Source organism: Antechinus flavipes, chromosome 1, assembly GCF_016432865.1.
Source record: "Antechinus flavipes isolate AdamAnt ecotype Samford, QLD, Australia chromosome 1, AdamAnt_v2, whole genome shotgun sequence".
Taxonomy (NCBI): Eukaryota; Metazoa; Chordata; class Mammalia; order Dasyuromorphia; family Dasyuridae; genus Antechinus; species Antechinus flavipes.
The window spans coordinates 29,458,890-29,475,509 of NC_067398.1; the positions used below are offsets into that span (position 1 = coordinate 29,458,890).

Consider the following 16,620-nt stretch of genomic DNA (forward strand, 5'->3'; position numbering starts at 1 on the left):
GAGTGAGCAGATGAAGATGATGTTGAAGCTGCAAGACTGATTAATGGGTGGAGAATGATTCCCCTCCACAGGATTAAGAAGTATGGGATGAGGAGAGGGTTGAGGGGAAAAGATAACGCTCTCTGGTTTTTGTTGTTTTTGTTTTGTTTTGTCTGCTGAGGCAACTGGAGTTAAGTGACTTGCTTAGGGTCACACAGCTAGGAAATGTTAAATGTCTGAGAACTGATTGAACTTAGGTCCTCCAGTCCTCTGATAATGCTCTCTGTTTTTAGCATGTTGAGTTTGAGATGCGATGTCCAAGAGGCAGCTAAAGATATAAAACTGAAGCTTAGGAGAAAGAGTCAGGCAATATATAGGGATCTGGGAATTATCTGCGTAAAGATGAGACCTGAACTCATAGAAACTAATGAGATCCGTAAAGAAGAAGAAAAGAAAAAGGAAATGAAGAAGAGTCCAGAATAAAGCCTTAGGGAGTTAGCTAATGAGCAAAACCAGAAAATCCAACAAAGAAGATTAAGAAGGAATAGGTCAGACAGATAAGAGATCCAGGGGAAAGTATCAGAAAAGCCTAGAAAACAGAAAACATCCAGGAGAAGGTAATCAAAAGCATCAACCTAACAAGGATAAGGCTTAGTTTACTGGGCAATTAAAAGATCATTAATGATTTTGTAGATAGTAGTTTTAATTAAATAATGAGATTAGACACCAGAATACAAAATGTTTAACGCTCAAGGAATTTAGCCAAAAAAAAAAAAAAAGAGAGAGACAGAGACACAAGAGACAGAGAAAACAGAGAAGAGAGGAGAAAGAGAGAGAGAGAAGGAGAGAGGGAGGGAGGGAGGGAGAGGATGATAGCTCCTAGGGGGATTGTGAGTTCAAGTTTCTAAGCATGAGAAAGGTCTGGGTGGCTTTCCAAGAAGTAGGAAAGGAGCCTTTAGATATACAGATGGAAGAATGTGGGCATCAAAGTGAGGCAATCTGCTGGAGAAGATGTGAGGGGATGGGACAAGGGCACACACAAAGGGGTTTTCCTTAGCAAAGAGGCCCATCTATCACAGTCTACAGTGGGGTGAGAGAGACAATAGGGAAGAAGCCTATGGAGAATGATATGAGAAAGAGGGAGCTTTTAGCAAATATACTGGGAAAAAAAAAGTTCAAAGATTATATTAAATCTATACTATAGATTATACTAAAAGCTAAAATCCAGAGCTTCCCTATCACGGAAAAATACAAGGAATCACAGATGGGCTCATACAAGACCTGGCAGCTTCAATTATAACTAGGCATCTTGGACAACACTAATCCAAAGGACTCAATATAAAAACTGACAATCAAATATAATTAATCCTGTAGATATGAACACATAATCCTACAAAGAAAAATGGATCTTTAATAGAATAAAGGAGTTTCAAGCATTCTTGATCAAATGAACAGAACTGAATAGAACTTGGAAAAGCAAATATTCTTTTAAAAAACGCCAGAAAAAACTGAGGCAAGATAGCGATTAAAGAGTATTTAATAATTTATTTAAAAGGGAAAGACGTACTGGGACTAAATGGATCCATGGTTTGGTCCTAGGGCTGAATGAGACTATCGTCTCCAAGAATCCAGCAAACAATCTGAGTTCTCAATGACATATATACATATGGCTCAGACTCAGGGGATAGAGCGAGGCAGGGGCAGAGTTGGGGTGCTGAGAGCTGGAATGGGATTCTGACAATCCAGTTCTGACAGGATGAGGGGAAGCATGAGGGATTACAGAGTTGGGAGAAGCTCCCAACATTCTGATGATGCCTAAGATAGAAGGTCTTTTTCCTTATCTGGATCATCATGATTAAGAGGGAGGGGTGGTTAAGCAGAGTTGAGCAGACCCATTATAAATTGAGACAGAACAATTAGAGAAACTGAATCAGGATTGGGTCAGGATAATTAGGGAAACTGAGTCAAGACAATAAAAGAGAACTATGGCATAGTCAAGAAAAAGTCAAGAGAAAGTTAGAAAAATATTTATTTCAGCAATTTAAAGGATCTGAAAGATAAGGTAATGTTAACATTCTATTAAGTACAGAAGAAACAAGTGTACCATTAAAATTTTAATGTTTTCAAAGGTTAGTTAGTAAAATAAGAAAAACAGATGGTCTGAGGTGCTTTGGTTCCAATTCTAGAAGTTTTAAGAAAGGAAAGATGGGCAAGACAAAAGAAAAATATATTAGTATAGAAAGAACAGGGTAGATCTCATGTTGCACTCTATGAGGAGGAGGAGGAAGGGAAAAAGCACCAGATGAACTTTATTCTTACCTAAAGTGAACAAACAAGATTGAACACAGAGATACTGAGCTTGGTGTAGAAAATACATTGAACAACAGACAAGGATACAGAAAAAAGGAATATTTCTGGGAATGAAAAGAAGGAAATAAAAATTTCCTTAAAGGGAGTAGGGGGAGAGCCAAAGGACTGAAAACTGGGAGTGTTCTTTAATCAGGGAATGGATGAACAAATTTTAATATGTAAGTAACGGAATATTATTGCACTGTAAGAAATAACAGAAGAGGTGAATTCAAAGAATTGTGGGAAATATAGCTTGATTAAAAGTGAGCAGAAGCAGAATAATTTAGATGACAACATTATAAAGAAAAATGATTGAATGATTTAAGAACTCTAATCAAAGCAATGAACAACCTCATTTACAGAGAGACTATGATTAGGTATTACCACCTAAGGGACTGCTGATGGATTCATGGTACAGAATGAAGTATATTTTTTGACATGGTTATTGTGTAGATTTTTTTTTTTTGCTTGACTGCTTTTTGTTATATAATTTTTCTTCTATTTTTAATTAGGGAAAGTAACTATGGTGATTAAAAAAAAAAAGAAAAAGAAAAAGAAGTCAATGAAACCTTTTTATTTTTAATATAGAAAACAGAATGAAGTCCAAAAGAAAGCATGAACTAACACAGGAGTTTTGGAAAGTAATCTGTTGAATTATTATATACTTTTTAAAAAAGCAAGTGGTATGGAGAAAGATTCATGGGTTCATTTGCAATTTTCTTTCTGTGTTCTACTTCATGAAAATGCTCTTTTTCAAATTTAGTATTTAAGATGAGAAAAACTAAATTTTTTAAAAAGTCTCAAGAAGAAATAGAGCATTAGGTGTTCTGAAATTGGAATCAAAGGACCAGGTGAATTCGCTAGGTTCACCACTGTGAGGTATGTGACCTCATAGTCATTTTTACCTTTCTAAGCCATTATAAATTTATTATCATTTCATTATAAAGGGGAAGGATAGAAGGAAAACTCTTAGATAGATGTGAATGGTTATCTACAAAAATTCTTCTTCATAGTACCTGTTGCAGTTCACTGATTTCATGACGTAAATAATCTTCCTTTCTGGCAGCAGCTTGTTCTGCCCGCTGCAAAGCCAATCTAAGGTCTCCCACCTACATCAAAGGGAAAAGGTTACAATCAATCAATAATCCAAACATTTTTGCATTTGAATTACTGAAAGATGCTATATTGCTTCATCTTTCACATTTCAAGCCCTATATTTTAAATTTTCTCTCTTATATGCATTAATATCATTCATTCACTCAACAAACATTTATTGTTATTTTAACAATTTATTTTAAGATGATAGCTGTGTTAAGTGAAGAAAGGGCTTATTTAAATGCTCAGGATGAGCTTATCTCTAAATATTTATTAAACCTACAAAGAAAGAATATTTAATTTTGTTTTTTCATTTTACAATTAGCGAACATCATTTCAGTCCATCAAGTTGGTATTAGCTCAGCACTACTAAAAATACTTCATAGGTCCCAATGAATTGTGAAGTACAATAATTTCACTATTTGGAGGTTCAAGCTATTTGGGTCAAGCTACTTAATTCTTAATATTAAGATTCTTAATATTAAGAAACATCACAATAATTACAAGATAATATTGTTCTATTCATTTAAAACTTACTTGAATTGCTAATGCTTCCTGTTGTTGATGAGCCTCTTCCTGTGCCTTCTCAAGGGCTAAACACAGCTCTTCTTTAACTTTCATTTCTCGACTTAAAGATGCCTCCTGCGCCTCTGTGTCCTTCATGGCATTAGCTTTGTGAAGATCTGCAAGCTCTCTAAAGTATAATTTTTTTAACAGTAAAACATATCCTGTCACACTACAAACCCAAAATATGTCAAATATACCAAAAGGCCTGAAATGGACACATCTTACCCCTCTCAAAGAGCATCAAGCACTTATTCTCTGCAGCTTTATAGAAGAAGCACTTAGTAATCAAATGCTGAGAACCATGGCTTTATAAAATGTTCTGCTGTGAGGGTTATTAAGGTCAACTAGCTTCTAGCACCTGCTATGTCCCAGGCCCTGTGCTAAGTGCTAAGAACATGAAGACAGAAGATAATCCGTGCACTTAGGGAGCTTACACTAGTGGAAGAGGCAAGATGGTAACCGTTATGAATGCTCTGGGTATAAACAGAATAAACTGGAGACAATTAACAGAGGGATAGCACCTACACTCCCCACCCCCACCCCCACCCCCCCAGCCTTAAGGGACAGTAAAAGGCTTCCAATAGAAAACAGGAGGTCAGGGACACCTACAAGTCAAATGCAGGAGTGAATGGGTGCAGATTTCTTACTTATATGCACTATCCAGGGCCGCCTGAGCACTTCGGTTTTTTTCCCCTAGTTCATCCATGTCAATTTGAAGTCGGCCAAGATCCTTTTCTTGTCGTTCCACTACAGAGCTAAGTTTTTTAATGTTCTCTCTATGTTGTTTTTCAATCTCCTCTTTGCCATCAAGAACCTGCATTAAATGGTCAGTAAATAATCTCAAATTACAACGAAGAAAAGTCTTAAATGTTAATTACAGAGAATCTCATTTTTAAACTTGCACATATACTTCCCAACTGAAACCCACTAACTGCCTGGTGAATCTCGTCTTCCACTACTGCTCTTCTGAGGTCCAATCTGAACAAAAGACACAACTTTGCCAATCAACATCACTACCTGCTTTAAATGCTGCAATTCCTCTTCTAGATCTTTAATCTTCTTACTCTGCTTTGCACTAATGTTTTCATTTTCTTTCTCTTTAGTTCTTAACTTCTTAATAATGTTAGAATTATGCAGCTGCTGTTTGGAAAGTTTTTCTCCTAAAAAAAGAAGGAAAAAAGTGTAAGTGTACAACAATGAAAAGTCTCCAAAATTCATCTAGTGTACATAGTCCTCATTGTGAATCTGTCACTGTCTCTGTGATTTGAGAGAAATGAGTCGACTTCTCTGGGTCTTAGTTTTTCAATAATAAAATGAGGTCCCTCACAAATTTATTATATATTATGACTAGCAGAGCTTCAGGAGGTCAGGGCAACATAAATATTTTGAAACAGGAATAAGCTTAAGCACTGATAACCCATTTATAAGTTTTATATTATACTTATATTATAAAGTTTTAAAAATTACAAAAACTTTTTCCAGCAACCCTATGAGGCAGTTGGTGATAAGACTATCTTTATTATTATCTTACAAACAATGTAGAATGGAAAACTTGGGCCCAGAGATATTAAAAGATTCAGCTATGATCATAAATCTCAAATCAGGATTTTTAATCTAGATCTTCTGGACTCCATATCCTGTCTTTCAGCAACATGGTACAGAGGAAAGAATGATGGGTTTCAAGTCAGTGAACCTGAGATTGCATTCTGGCTCTGATACTTAAAACCTGTGAGAGTAGGGGCAAGTGATCTGCTGACTAAGGGTCCATTTTCAAATCCATTAAAGAAGGGAGTTTGGCTAGATGACTTCTCGGTTCCCTTCTAGCTCTCAATCTAAGACTTATGGACCTAAGATTCACCTCTGAAGCCCTGAGTTAAGAGATAAATAATATGTCTACATTTGCCACCAACTCAAAAAAATGGCTTTTAAATATGGCTTTTTAAACCTCCTCCAACCTTTCCTTTAAGGAGCCAAGGTGTCATCAGGGTCCACCAAATGTCCATCACTCCTTTATTAAGAAGTTGCAGTGGACAAAGTCCACTTTGGACACATTCTAGTTTCAGAATTTCTATTTAGAACAAATTATCCTGTCACAAGCCTTTAATTTCATCCCAATGTTACCAAAAATTTCTACATAATTGTAAAGAAATGTAGTTTTGGAAAATAATCATCCGTAAGAAATGAAAGGAATTGAAATGCATTGTCAAAACGCAACTGTGAAAATGAATTAGCTAAAAATACTAGGGTTTTGATGCTCACAATCACCTTTGAAAGGAGGTGCTAGTATTATCTCCATTTTACAGATGAGGAAATCAAGCCAAATAGAGGTTCAGTGACTTGCCCTATCAGGTCTTCCTAACTCTAAGTCCAGTACTCTCTTCTCTGTGACACATAGCTGACTGGAAAGCTTCACAGAAATAATATCCCAAAAATCTTTGCTCATCTGCCAGGGCTTAAACCTACTACATAGCTTTTTCATATAAATTTTTGTTCTTCAAAAAGCAGTTTATTCTTTGGATAATTATGTTGTCAGTCCTCTAGGAATAAAAAACAAAGAAGACTGAATATTGCTCTACTTCTGTGCATCTCTTAACAATCAACTTTCTCTGCAAATTATAAACTATGACATCTAATTCTCTTGCCCAGATCTCCTGGGTTTCAAAAATCTCTAATGGGAAAAAATGATCACATGCCAATTAGGAATTTCCTTTTCACAATTTAAGAATAATGTAAGTCAGATGAACATATTATTGAACATACCCACCTTCTTCCATTAATCCTTTTATTTGCTCATCTTTCTCTTTCAAAAGTTCTGCCGTTTCATTACAATTTAACCTAGTTGCAAGTTCTTCTTTTACAGTTTTTACTTCCTAAAAATAAAATATCATCTATGTGTATTTTTTAAATGACCACTTTCCTTCAAAATACTTTTTTTTCCCAAAAGCAATAATATCAGGGCAATTAAATACATTCAAATTTACCTAAGAAACTATAAATTTGTTCAAAATAACTTATATTCCCCCAAGCTAAATACAAGAAAAAAGCCTTGAAAGCCATATCAAATGCAAAAACTAAAAAAAGCAGACATTAACCATCTTTGACACATCTCCCCCCATATTGCCTCTCAGAATCCCTGACTTCCTTCCAAGATGCTCAGGTACCACCACTTCCTCCCTTCCTTATACACCCAGAACTATTGAAGACCTAAACTTGAAAAAGCTTTGACTGCATCCAGGACCACCTCCAATGGCCACTGGACTCAGCGGCTCCGAAGGGGAAAGTGAGACAGATGATCTTGTATGTCCCTCCTATCCCAATTCACTTGTATGCCATGGCATCCCCTGCCCAATGCCATGGTCCTCTTTGAGAACAAAGGACAAGCAAGAATCTCTCTGGAATTAAAGATCCCCGAGATACAGGCCTGCTCCATTTCTGTTTCCAGCACCTATTACAGGGCCCAGGACAACAGATACTTAATAAGCATGTCTCCTGAATAAACTGTCATTGCATCCCAACTGTGAGAAACTGTAAGAGTTTCTCTCTTAAGTAAACTATACATCTGAAAGACTTTTCAAATTGATTTTCTTCCCAAGATTAGTTTCTGCATTTGCACAAGAAGGCAGCCAGTCCTCAGGAGTGGCAGAGAACAGGCCTTTGGGTCAGCCTCTGAGCATCCTGGCTGAGGGACATTTCACCTGGCATTCCTCTTGGCAATTCTTTAAGAATAAAAGCTACAGAGATACCAATCTGAATTTAAAAAGTATGTCCTCTTCCTGGGGCTCCCTATGCCAGCAAAATCAGAGGGCTAGTCCCTTCCCTCTTTTTATAAACAAAACAAAATTCAAATGCATGTTACCTTACAATGAATTACCAGTGACTGATTCTTCCTTCTTAAAACACAGACCCACTATAGATTCAAAGCAATTCTGAGACAGTTCATCACCAGATGAAAGGCAGCTGAATCCCCCCAGTTTCAACTCTGCCACTAATTAGGAGGGTGACCTGAATCTAGTCCACCTCTCCTGATCTTACCTATAAAATTAAGAAACTGAATTATGACACCTTTGAGCTCCTTTCTACAATTCTAAGACTGATTTTTTTTTAAATAAGTACTTAAGCCAAGCAAATACATAAATTCTTATATAGACAGAAGCTAGATAAACTGAAGTTGATTATAAAACCCTACATTTACATAGAGCTTTTCTTCAAAAAAGCTAAAACTGGTTAAAATGTTTACACATATTGTATTTGAGTAGTAAATTCCTGTTGTCTACTAATAAGCCACTTACTTATAAGCCATGTTCTGCAGAGGAAAAGTTCTAGTAAGTCCTAATTAATTTGTTGCAATTTCATGCACATGTATGACCTAAGACTTGAGGTTTAACAGCCTGAACACTAAACCTTTAAACTCACATTGCTCTAACCTCCAAAACTATTCCTATTTTCTCCAAAACTTTTTGTCTCTAAAAAGTTTATTGTAACAATTTTAACAAAACACCAATTACCTTTTTAGCAGCATCTCTTTCTTTGCAGGCTAACTGAACCTTCTTTTCTGCATCTGCAATTCTTTGAGTAAACTCCTCTTTCAAGGATGAAATGCTATTGCTTTCTTCTTTGACTCTAAACATTTCACTACATACAAAATATTACTTAAGATTGAGAACAATTATACATTTATAGAAAGATGATATAATTAGTTCAACATTTAAACTGAAAGGTCACATGTTTCTATGTTAGTAAAAAAAAATTAATTTTAAGGCATATGAAATTTAAAGGGAAAAAATCTACTTTACATGGCATAAATTTAATATAATTTACAGAGAAAACTTACCAACTACTGAAACTATACCATTTAGTTTATAACATCTGAAAAGTATTAAAAACTAACTTCCCATGTGACTAAGTTCAGCTTTCTCCAATTAAAAAAAAAAAAGAAAGCAAAATTTTTTTCTAAACTGCTATACTTTAACCTGTTTGTTTTCACAAATATGTTAAGAATTATTATTAACATTACCTGGAACCATCAATAACACAACTTAAAAAAATTCTTGCAAAATGCCTCTCTTCTCAGAGAAAATAAATATTTTAATAAAAAAAATTAAAATGATCTAAGTCAATGTTGTCTGACACTTCAAGGCAGGAAAATTTAAATATGCTAATTCAGAACAAAAAACAAATGATTGTAGACCTATCAGTTATTTTGGAATCAACTACCACCCATCAGATCATTGTATAACTGAAGCAAAAGTCAAAATAAAGATAGTTATGAAAAACGATACTATACAAAGTATTTTATGCAATTACAGCAACTATTTTAAGTGTGGACTTTGAAAATAAGTCACTAATAATACTTCATTTGTATTATTACTTACTCTTTTAAATTATCATAAGCTTCTTCTAGAGCTGCTTTCTCCTTACTAATAGCTAATAACTGGGTTTCCCTTTTTTCCAATTTTTCATTCAGGAGGTCAATTGTCTAAATAAAAATATTGATACAGAAAAATTAATACTTTTACTTATATATACTATATACAATTAAAATATTCTAACCATTGTATAATAATCTTATATAATAATCAATATGTAATTCCTTGCCAAAAAGATAACATTAAAAAATAAAAATATGAAACAATCATCTCTAGATCATATCAGCATAAGTCAGTCACTAGAAACATAGAAACAGTCATAGTGACATTTGTAATACATTAATTCTTCACTTCTGCTATAGCAATGATATCAACCTTTTTTTTTCTGTTGAAAGATACAAATCAAAATCTCTTTCCTGACTCATGCGTGAGATAGGTTTAGCATCATTTACTACCTTAAATAACCAAAAAGTAATTAAAACAATCAGCTGGTCTTCTTCAGTGTTTTATAAATGGGAATTCCAACTGCTGAAATAAGTGTTTAATGGAATCAATAACAAACCCTCCCACACTTGATAGAATTAGAATTCAAATTATTTGTAAAATAAATAGCTTTAAACAGCAATTAAGAGACATCATCACTTAAATTCACATGAATTATTCGAAGATACCAGAAACTAAAGTATCACATCCAAAAATAATAGGAGAGATCAAATCTGCTATTGCTTGTGAAAAAATTCCATTCATTTAAAAAACTTTTTTTTTTTTCTCATAAAGATAAGATCTCCCTATTTGGCACTAGTTGGAAGCACAGCAGTCACTTATAATGATGGATCCCACTATTTGAGAATGGAAACTTGGATTTACTCTATTTCTGTTCTGGGCCAATCCTCACCTCCTTAAGAAGCCTGATAACCAACTAGAAATTCATCATACTGAAGTCAGACTTATGGGGAAGACATTCAACATATTTATTATTAGCTCACTGCTCAGCACCCCTAAGCCTCAGATGTCTCAGTAATAGAGATTATAAGTAGGTACTAATATCCCAGATTTTGACCTTTTCATTAGATTTTCCACTCTCCTTTGAATTTGGATGGTTACCTTTCTAATCTGTTCTTTTTATCCATGTGCAAGTTATTATATATGATAATGTGCTCTTTTAATTACATCACAGGTAACAGAAACAAACTGAAGCACATCAATAATGTACAACACAGAGTACAGGTAGAATCACACACTGGTTTTATTCAATGGATTCATTTTTATCATTTAAAAGATGAAATGTTATCTGTAAGATTGATATCAGTACATTTTAGCACAAATTAAACCACATTTATATTTTTTATTTCCTTTTCTCCCATTATGACCTATTTATTGGCCAGTGTTATTAAAAAACTGGGGGATTCTTGTCTCTAAAAGAAACATGGCAGAGTAGAAAGAATCTGGAATTGGAGTGAGGAGACTTAGGTTTGACTCCTAACTTCAACATTTACTAGGAATGTGAACACGGGATGGTCATAACCTCTTTGCCTTCACTTGTAAAGTGGAAATACTACTACTTGAGCTACCTGTGTCAAGAGTTTTTTGGGAAGGTCAGGCATAATGAGACACTGGTAAACTGCAATTTAAGATTATTAAGATTATCTCTATACAAATCCATACACTTATCAATTCTCACTTATATGTCAACATCACTGTTTAATATGTCAATAGATACAGCAACATATCAAAACTATTTTTAGACATTAAAAAAAATCTAAAGAATTCACACTGATGTGTCTCATAATCCTCCCTTTGCATGGAAAGAGGTAGAGGTTTAACTTTGGAAGGAAACAATCCAATGTGATGCTTTTTGGTGTGCATAAACAATGCCAACACAATAAGCATTTTGGATGGAAGAGGCAATCTGGTATAAATGTGTATAGTCAGGCAACTATTAACCATATTTTGAAATATTAATCTATTTCTCCAGTACTTTTCTCCATGATATTTCAAACGTAAACTTAATATTCTTCAGATATCAAAATTCTTAAGAGTAAATGGACAAAAACATCTATTTCAGACACCATCAAAAATTATGCAATACCAAAAATGTATATAAGATACTTCAATCATCATAAGATGTTATATAAAATAACTTCCATATTTTAGTTACCTTGCAAAAATCTTCCTTCTCAGAAGGTACTTCTGCCTGATTTTCAACATCCTGGCTTTGCCCAGTCACCTTTTCTGGGACCGTATGTCCTTCGATAGTTTGTACAGAAGAAACTAAGATGTCAGGCTGTTCACAGTTCACAGGAGTTGCACTTCGCCCACTTTCTTCCATTTCAGTTTCTTCAGTTGGTACAACTAACGTTTCATTTTCTTCTTCAGATTTTCCTTCAATAGTCTCTGCTGTCTTAGTTTTTGGAGTTGAAGAATTAGCTGTTATAGGCACTAATGTATATCCCTTGCCTGACAATTCATCATCGGAATTTATTTCACTCACACTCCGGCTGTCTAAAGACTGAACACTAAATGAGTCTATTCTTTCAAAAGCATCAGAGGAGCAGCAACTCTCTGTGAGTTTTTGGAAATCATCTAGACGATTATAGTCAGTACAGGCAGAGGCAGACAAAAGTTGAAAGGAGGTCTGCATCAAGTGGAGAGCTGACTTTGAGTCTGTGGCCTCTTGTCTTGAACTTGCTGAGCTCTCACTGATGACGCTTTCGTGGTCCAGAACTTCAATATCGCTGGTAGTAGAAGTACCTGAGGAGAAAGTACTGACAGGAGGGGAGGGAGTATTGCTCTGTCTATCTTCATGCTTCTGTTCCTTAGTATCCAAAACCAGATCCTTTGCTTCTACTACAGGAGACTGGCTATTGGGTGCACTTTCCACAGAAGCATTCACATCAGTGGTACTTTCTGCTGCTACATTCACACTTAGAGCTGACACCTTAATCTCAACAGCATCCTGCCTGCTTTCTTCACATTTGACTTCATCATTAACTGCTGGAGTCTCCACTTCCACATTCTCCAAGGAAGCAGGATGGTTTTTCAAGTCCTCCGGAAGAGCCAGAAGGGAAGAGTCTGTGACTTCTGCCTCTGTTAAGTCAGGTATTTCTGACTGTCCTGGCTGCCGGGGTTCCTGCAGGCTGCTTGTGACTTTTTCTTCAGGTCGCTGTGACTTGGTGGGAGGTTTAGACACCACTGGACTCTGCTGGATTGGCTGCACATCCGTTGGAGAGAGAAAGGCACTGAAAAAACTTTCAGATTCATCAACAACAGTCCTCCGAACTGGCTTTGTAATTGCTTTAGGAGATGCTACTGGTTGACTCTGAGGTTCTGTATTTGAATTTAACCCCCAGGTGGAGGTATCCCATCCTCCACTTACAGGGGAACTTTTACCTTTTGTGAAAATAGAATTAGAAACATAAAAAAGGCATATTAGATTTAAATCATTTAAAGAAGGAACAATAATATCATAAGTCAAGTTGCCTTAGCGCAATCTCCAAAATATTAAAAATAACTTTAATTACACTTCACAATTCCAAATTGGAAGAAAAAACACGGGACTCCAAAAATGCATGCAGGATTCTGGTGACAACTATACTTCCCTAGAACAAATAACAATTTCATAATTTCTTATACAATCAAAGCACATTTTTAAGAAAATGAGAGATTACTTTAAGTCCTTAAGCTACACAATAAAGCATTTTCTAGTAAAAGATCCTAGTAGAAATACACTACAGAGAAAAATATGAAACAAATATCGACTCTATATAAATGGTTGCTTCTAAAGGGTTTGACAGTGTTGGCAAATACATTATCATCTAAAATATCTCAAATATTTCTTCCTGTAATTTTTTTCTGTTAAACTGATGTCACACTTTTTTATGTACAGATCTTAGGAAAGTAAATGTTGGCCTGATCTGTCCAAAATGTCAACCAAAGACAACTTGAAGCAACATCTGCATGACTACTGTCAGGGATGTAAGAATACCTCCTGAGAGCCTACAAATTATCACAATCTCCACCTGAGATTGGTAGTCAATGAAATCTGGTGCCACAAAAGGTTCTGAATGAAGCCTCAGGTTCGTGTTACTGTGCCACATAAGTGTCTCTTATTTTCTGTATTTGAGAAAATGAAAAACACTCACATTTGAACAGAATTAAATACTATTAAAATAGGGTTTAAATAGAGTTAAGTATAGGATTAATGGCTAAAAGGTGACCAAGGTGAAGAGAAAGCCGAACTTTAACAAAAGGGCCACCAAAGCTGTTACTGCGGGCGTGGGACAGGTGTCTGGGTCCCAAACCAAAGGGAATCGTGTCGCTTAGTCTTTAAAAAGACTTTTTTGCGTATCAGCTTCCCCACTTCGAACCCGAGTGCTCATTGGATATTAGATGCGCGCTTCAAAACAGAACCTAAATCCACTTTTTTTTTTTTTTGGGGGGTGGTAAGTAAACTCGTCCTGCAGACTCCCAATTCAATCTAAAAATGGGGGAGGGGGGGAGGGTCGTAAATAAAATCGGATGATGGCGGCTTTACAGGAGATCTCTCCCCTGGGTCCAAACGGAGCTCCAGGGGCGGTTCAGTACGGCCCAAGACTTCCTGAAGGAGGCTCAGCCCCCACCGTGATATCTAAGGCCAAGCCCGGTCCCCGGGGGCTTCAGGCGAGTTCCGGACTCTCTTGGGAAGCGGCAGGGGTAGCGGAAGCTGCGGACACCGCCCCCGCCGCCACCCCGGAGAGCCCCGGCCTGCCCTCCGCCACGTCAGGAGGGTCCGTCCCCTGTCCCCCGTCTCCTCTCCCAGGAAGCCGGAGGGGAAGGCCGCAAGCGTCCCGGGCCGGGCCGTTTGGGGGGCGGGGCCGGGCCTAGGCCACGGGAGACGCTTCCCGGGAGCTGTCGGAGTGACAGGGGCTCCCGCCGCCACCCTCGCCTTTGCTTACCGGGGTCCCCGAAGGGACGCGCCTCGGCCCACGCGCCGAGTTCCTCCTCCTGAATGTCCAGGACCCTGTCGATGGACTTCTGGGCCTGGGACAGGGCCTGCTTGGCGAAGCTCGACAGCTGAGAAGCATTAAACCAGCTCATGTCCACGCCCTGCGGGCCTCCCCGCCGTTCCCCGCGAGGGTTAGGGACCGCGGTCAGCGGTCAGCAAGCGGCCATGGCCCCCTGGACGCAACCCCTCACCACCGCCTACAGCTCCCGAGCCGAAGCCGAAGCCGGACCCGCCGTCGCCACTGCGCAGGCGCGGAAGTCTTCCACGTCCACAACAACTAACTTCTGGGGCGTGGAGACGGAAGCGAGAAGGCGGGAGTCTTGTGTCACTTCCGAGACAAGCATCCCCTCTGGTTGCCGAGGCAACCCGGAACCGCGGGCGAAACCGCGTTGGCGAACCAGCCAGGATTCCGAGTGTCCCTCCTGGAGCGGGAGCTTTCGCTTTTTTCGGCGTCCCTAGCGCCCAACACGGGGATTGCCCCAGGGGGCGCGAGTTATGGAGCCCGAGGGGCGGCGGTTTGAGAGTCCAGCCGCTGGCGAGCTTCGGCCCAGGGACCCGAGTCACTCCCTCCCCAACTGCCTCTACAGCACACCCAGACCCCTCCCCCAACCAGGTCATAGATTCAGCGTCTGGAAGGTGTTGTCAAAAGTCAAAAGCCCCGGGTCCGAATCTCAAAGGCGAGTCAGAAAACTGCCGAAAGGCATTACAAAGCCACCCCTCCCGTGGGCAAACTTTTTTGTTAAGAAACCACAATTTTCTGTTAGAGAATAAGAGATTACCCGGCAAACTCCGAATTATCAGCCATGTTAATTTCCATCCTATGGAAATTGTAAACAAAATTGCTTCACACATTCCTACCCTAGTACAGAAATATTTACTAACCTCACTAAACTTCGCCCAATCTCAATGTATATAAGGTATGATTTATTAATAAATAGTATGACAGATTCAATAATTGTTCAAACATTAAGTTCTATTACAGAACATCAGTGAGCTTCTGGCTTTCAACACTGTGCATATTAACTACCATGGCACAGCAAGTATACACATAAAAACATTTTCCATTTTCATGCACAGATGTTTAGCTGAAACACTGTTTATAAAACGTCGTGGACAATGTAATCAATCCCTTTACGATACTTAATATTCATTTAGACAGTCAAAATCAAATGAATATTAATTCAAACAGGAAACATCCTAAATTCAATATATTATAGGTACCTAACTTCACACAGGTTATATTTATCTGACTTGAAAAATGGCATTTAATATCTTAATTTTCTTTAAGGACATTCTTTTGCATATATGGTTGGTTATTCAACTGAAAGCTAAAGATTTACACCATTTGACCATCCTAAAATCCCCCAAGTACAAGATGGCCTTTGCCTTCCAAATTGAAACAGGAGCACTAACAGTCAGAATCTCAGTCTCCAGGTTTCTTTACCCATATATTAATGAAAACTCTTACCAACACTATCCCCCAAGTTCTGGTTTGGAGAGACAGTTCTGAAGTAAGAAAAAGTGATCCATTACCAAAGTCAAATTCTATGAACACTAATACTTAAAAAGGACATCAATTGGGTTATTCTGAGCATCCACATAGAGCACAATATTGCAGTAGATTTCAATCCTCTTTTAGTTGTACATTTATTGTTCTTAAGTAGTAAAATGAAGTTTGAACAGTACAGTCTGTGGTGTTGTTACATCGGCAACAGCAAGCTCTTGTCCATCCACAAGGCCCAACTCTAAAATAAAGGAGAAGAGAATTCAAGTCAGTATCTCAACAAAAATTCCAAGTACATATAATATGAAAATACTATAAGGTACAGTAATTTAGAGGAACTAGAGGAAATAAACTTATTCCCTATAATTACAAATTAATAGATCTTATCCTCAAAGAAAATACTTCATGGGGCCGCTAGGTGGCGCAGTGGATGGAGCACTAACCCTAAATTCAGGAGAATGGGTATTCAAATCTGACCTCAGACACTTAAGACTTCCTAGATGTGTGACCCTGGGCAATTTACTTGACCCCAACTGTCTCAGCAAAAAAAAAAAAAAAAAGAAAAGAAAAGAAAAGAAAAGAAAGAAAAGAAAAAAAAAAGAAAATACTTCACAAGCAAAACACTATTTGTAAAAGTGCTTTATATGTCTACTGTTATTAAAAACATTTAAATATATTAGGGAAATGTCTTAAATACCTTTTAATGTCTTAGAAAGATTTGGCCTTGTTCGTTCTTCAATGGAAGTTATTGTCTAAAAAAAAGTTTAAAAATAAAT

General features: G+C 37.4%; 2 protein-coding genes across 5 annotated transcripts in view; both read right to left on the reverse strand.

The window, feature by feature from the left end:
* Positions 1–14,596, reverse strand: part of TMF1 (TATA element modulatory factor 1) — a 29,005-nt gene extending 14,409 nt beyond the window's left edge. The window contains exons 1-9 of the mRNA XM_051980573.1: positions 14,291–14,596; positions 11,515–12,746; positions 9,363–9,466; positions 8,496–8,622; positions 6,755–6,860; positions 5,008–5,150; positions 4,638–4,804; positions 3,961–4,117; positions 3,345–3,437 (exon numbers count right to left, since the gene is read on the reverse strand). Of these exons, the coding sequence (XP_051836533.1) occupies positions 3,345–3,437; positions 3,961–4,117; positions 4,638–4,804; positions 5,008–5,150; positions 6,755–6,860; positions 8,496–8,622; positions 9,363–9,466; positions 11,515–12,746; positions 14,291–14,432 (2,271 nt within the window). The 5' untranslated portion in view covers positions 14,433–14,596. The remainder of the gene's footprint in view (positions 1–3,344; positions 3,438–3,960; positions 4,118–4,637; positions 4,805–5,007; positions 5,151–6,754; positions 6,861–8,495; positions 8,623–9,362; positions 9,467–11,514; positions 12,747–14,290) is intronic.
* Positions 14,597–15,243: 647 nt separating this feature from the next.
* UBA3 (ubiquitin like modifier activating enzyme 3) overlaps positions 15,244–16,620 on the reverse strand; it is a 28,529-nt gene continuing 27,152 nt past the window's right edge. For all 4 annotated transcript variants that reach the window (XM_051980593.1, XM_051980587.1, XM_051980594.1 and 1 more), the window contains 2 exons: positions 16,542–16,596; positions 15,244–16,085 (listed from right to left, as the gene is read on the reverse strand). In XM_051980593.1, the coding sequence (XP_051836553.1) occupies positions 15,997–16,085; positions 16,542–16,596 (144 nt within the window). In that variant the 3' untranslated portion in view covers positions 15,244–15,996. The remainder of the gene's footprint in view (positions 16,086–16,541; positions 16,597–16,620) is intronic.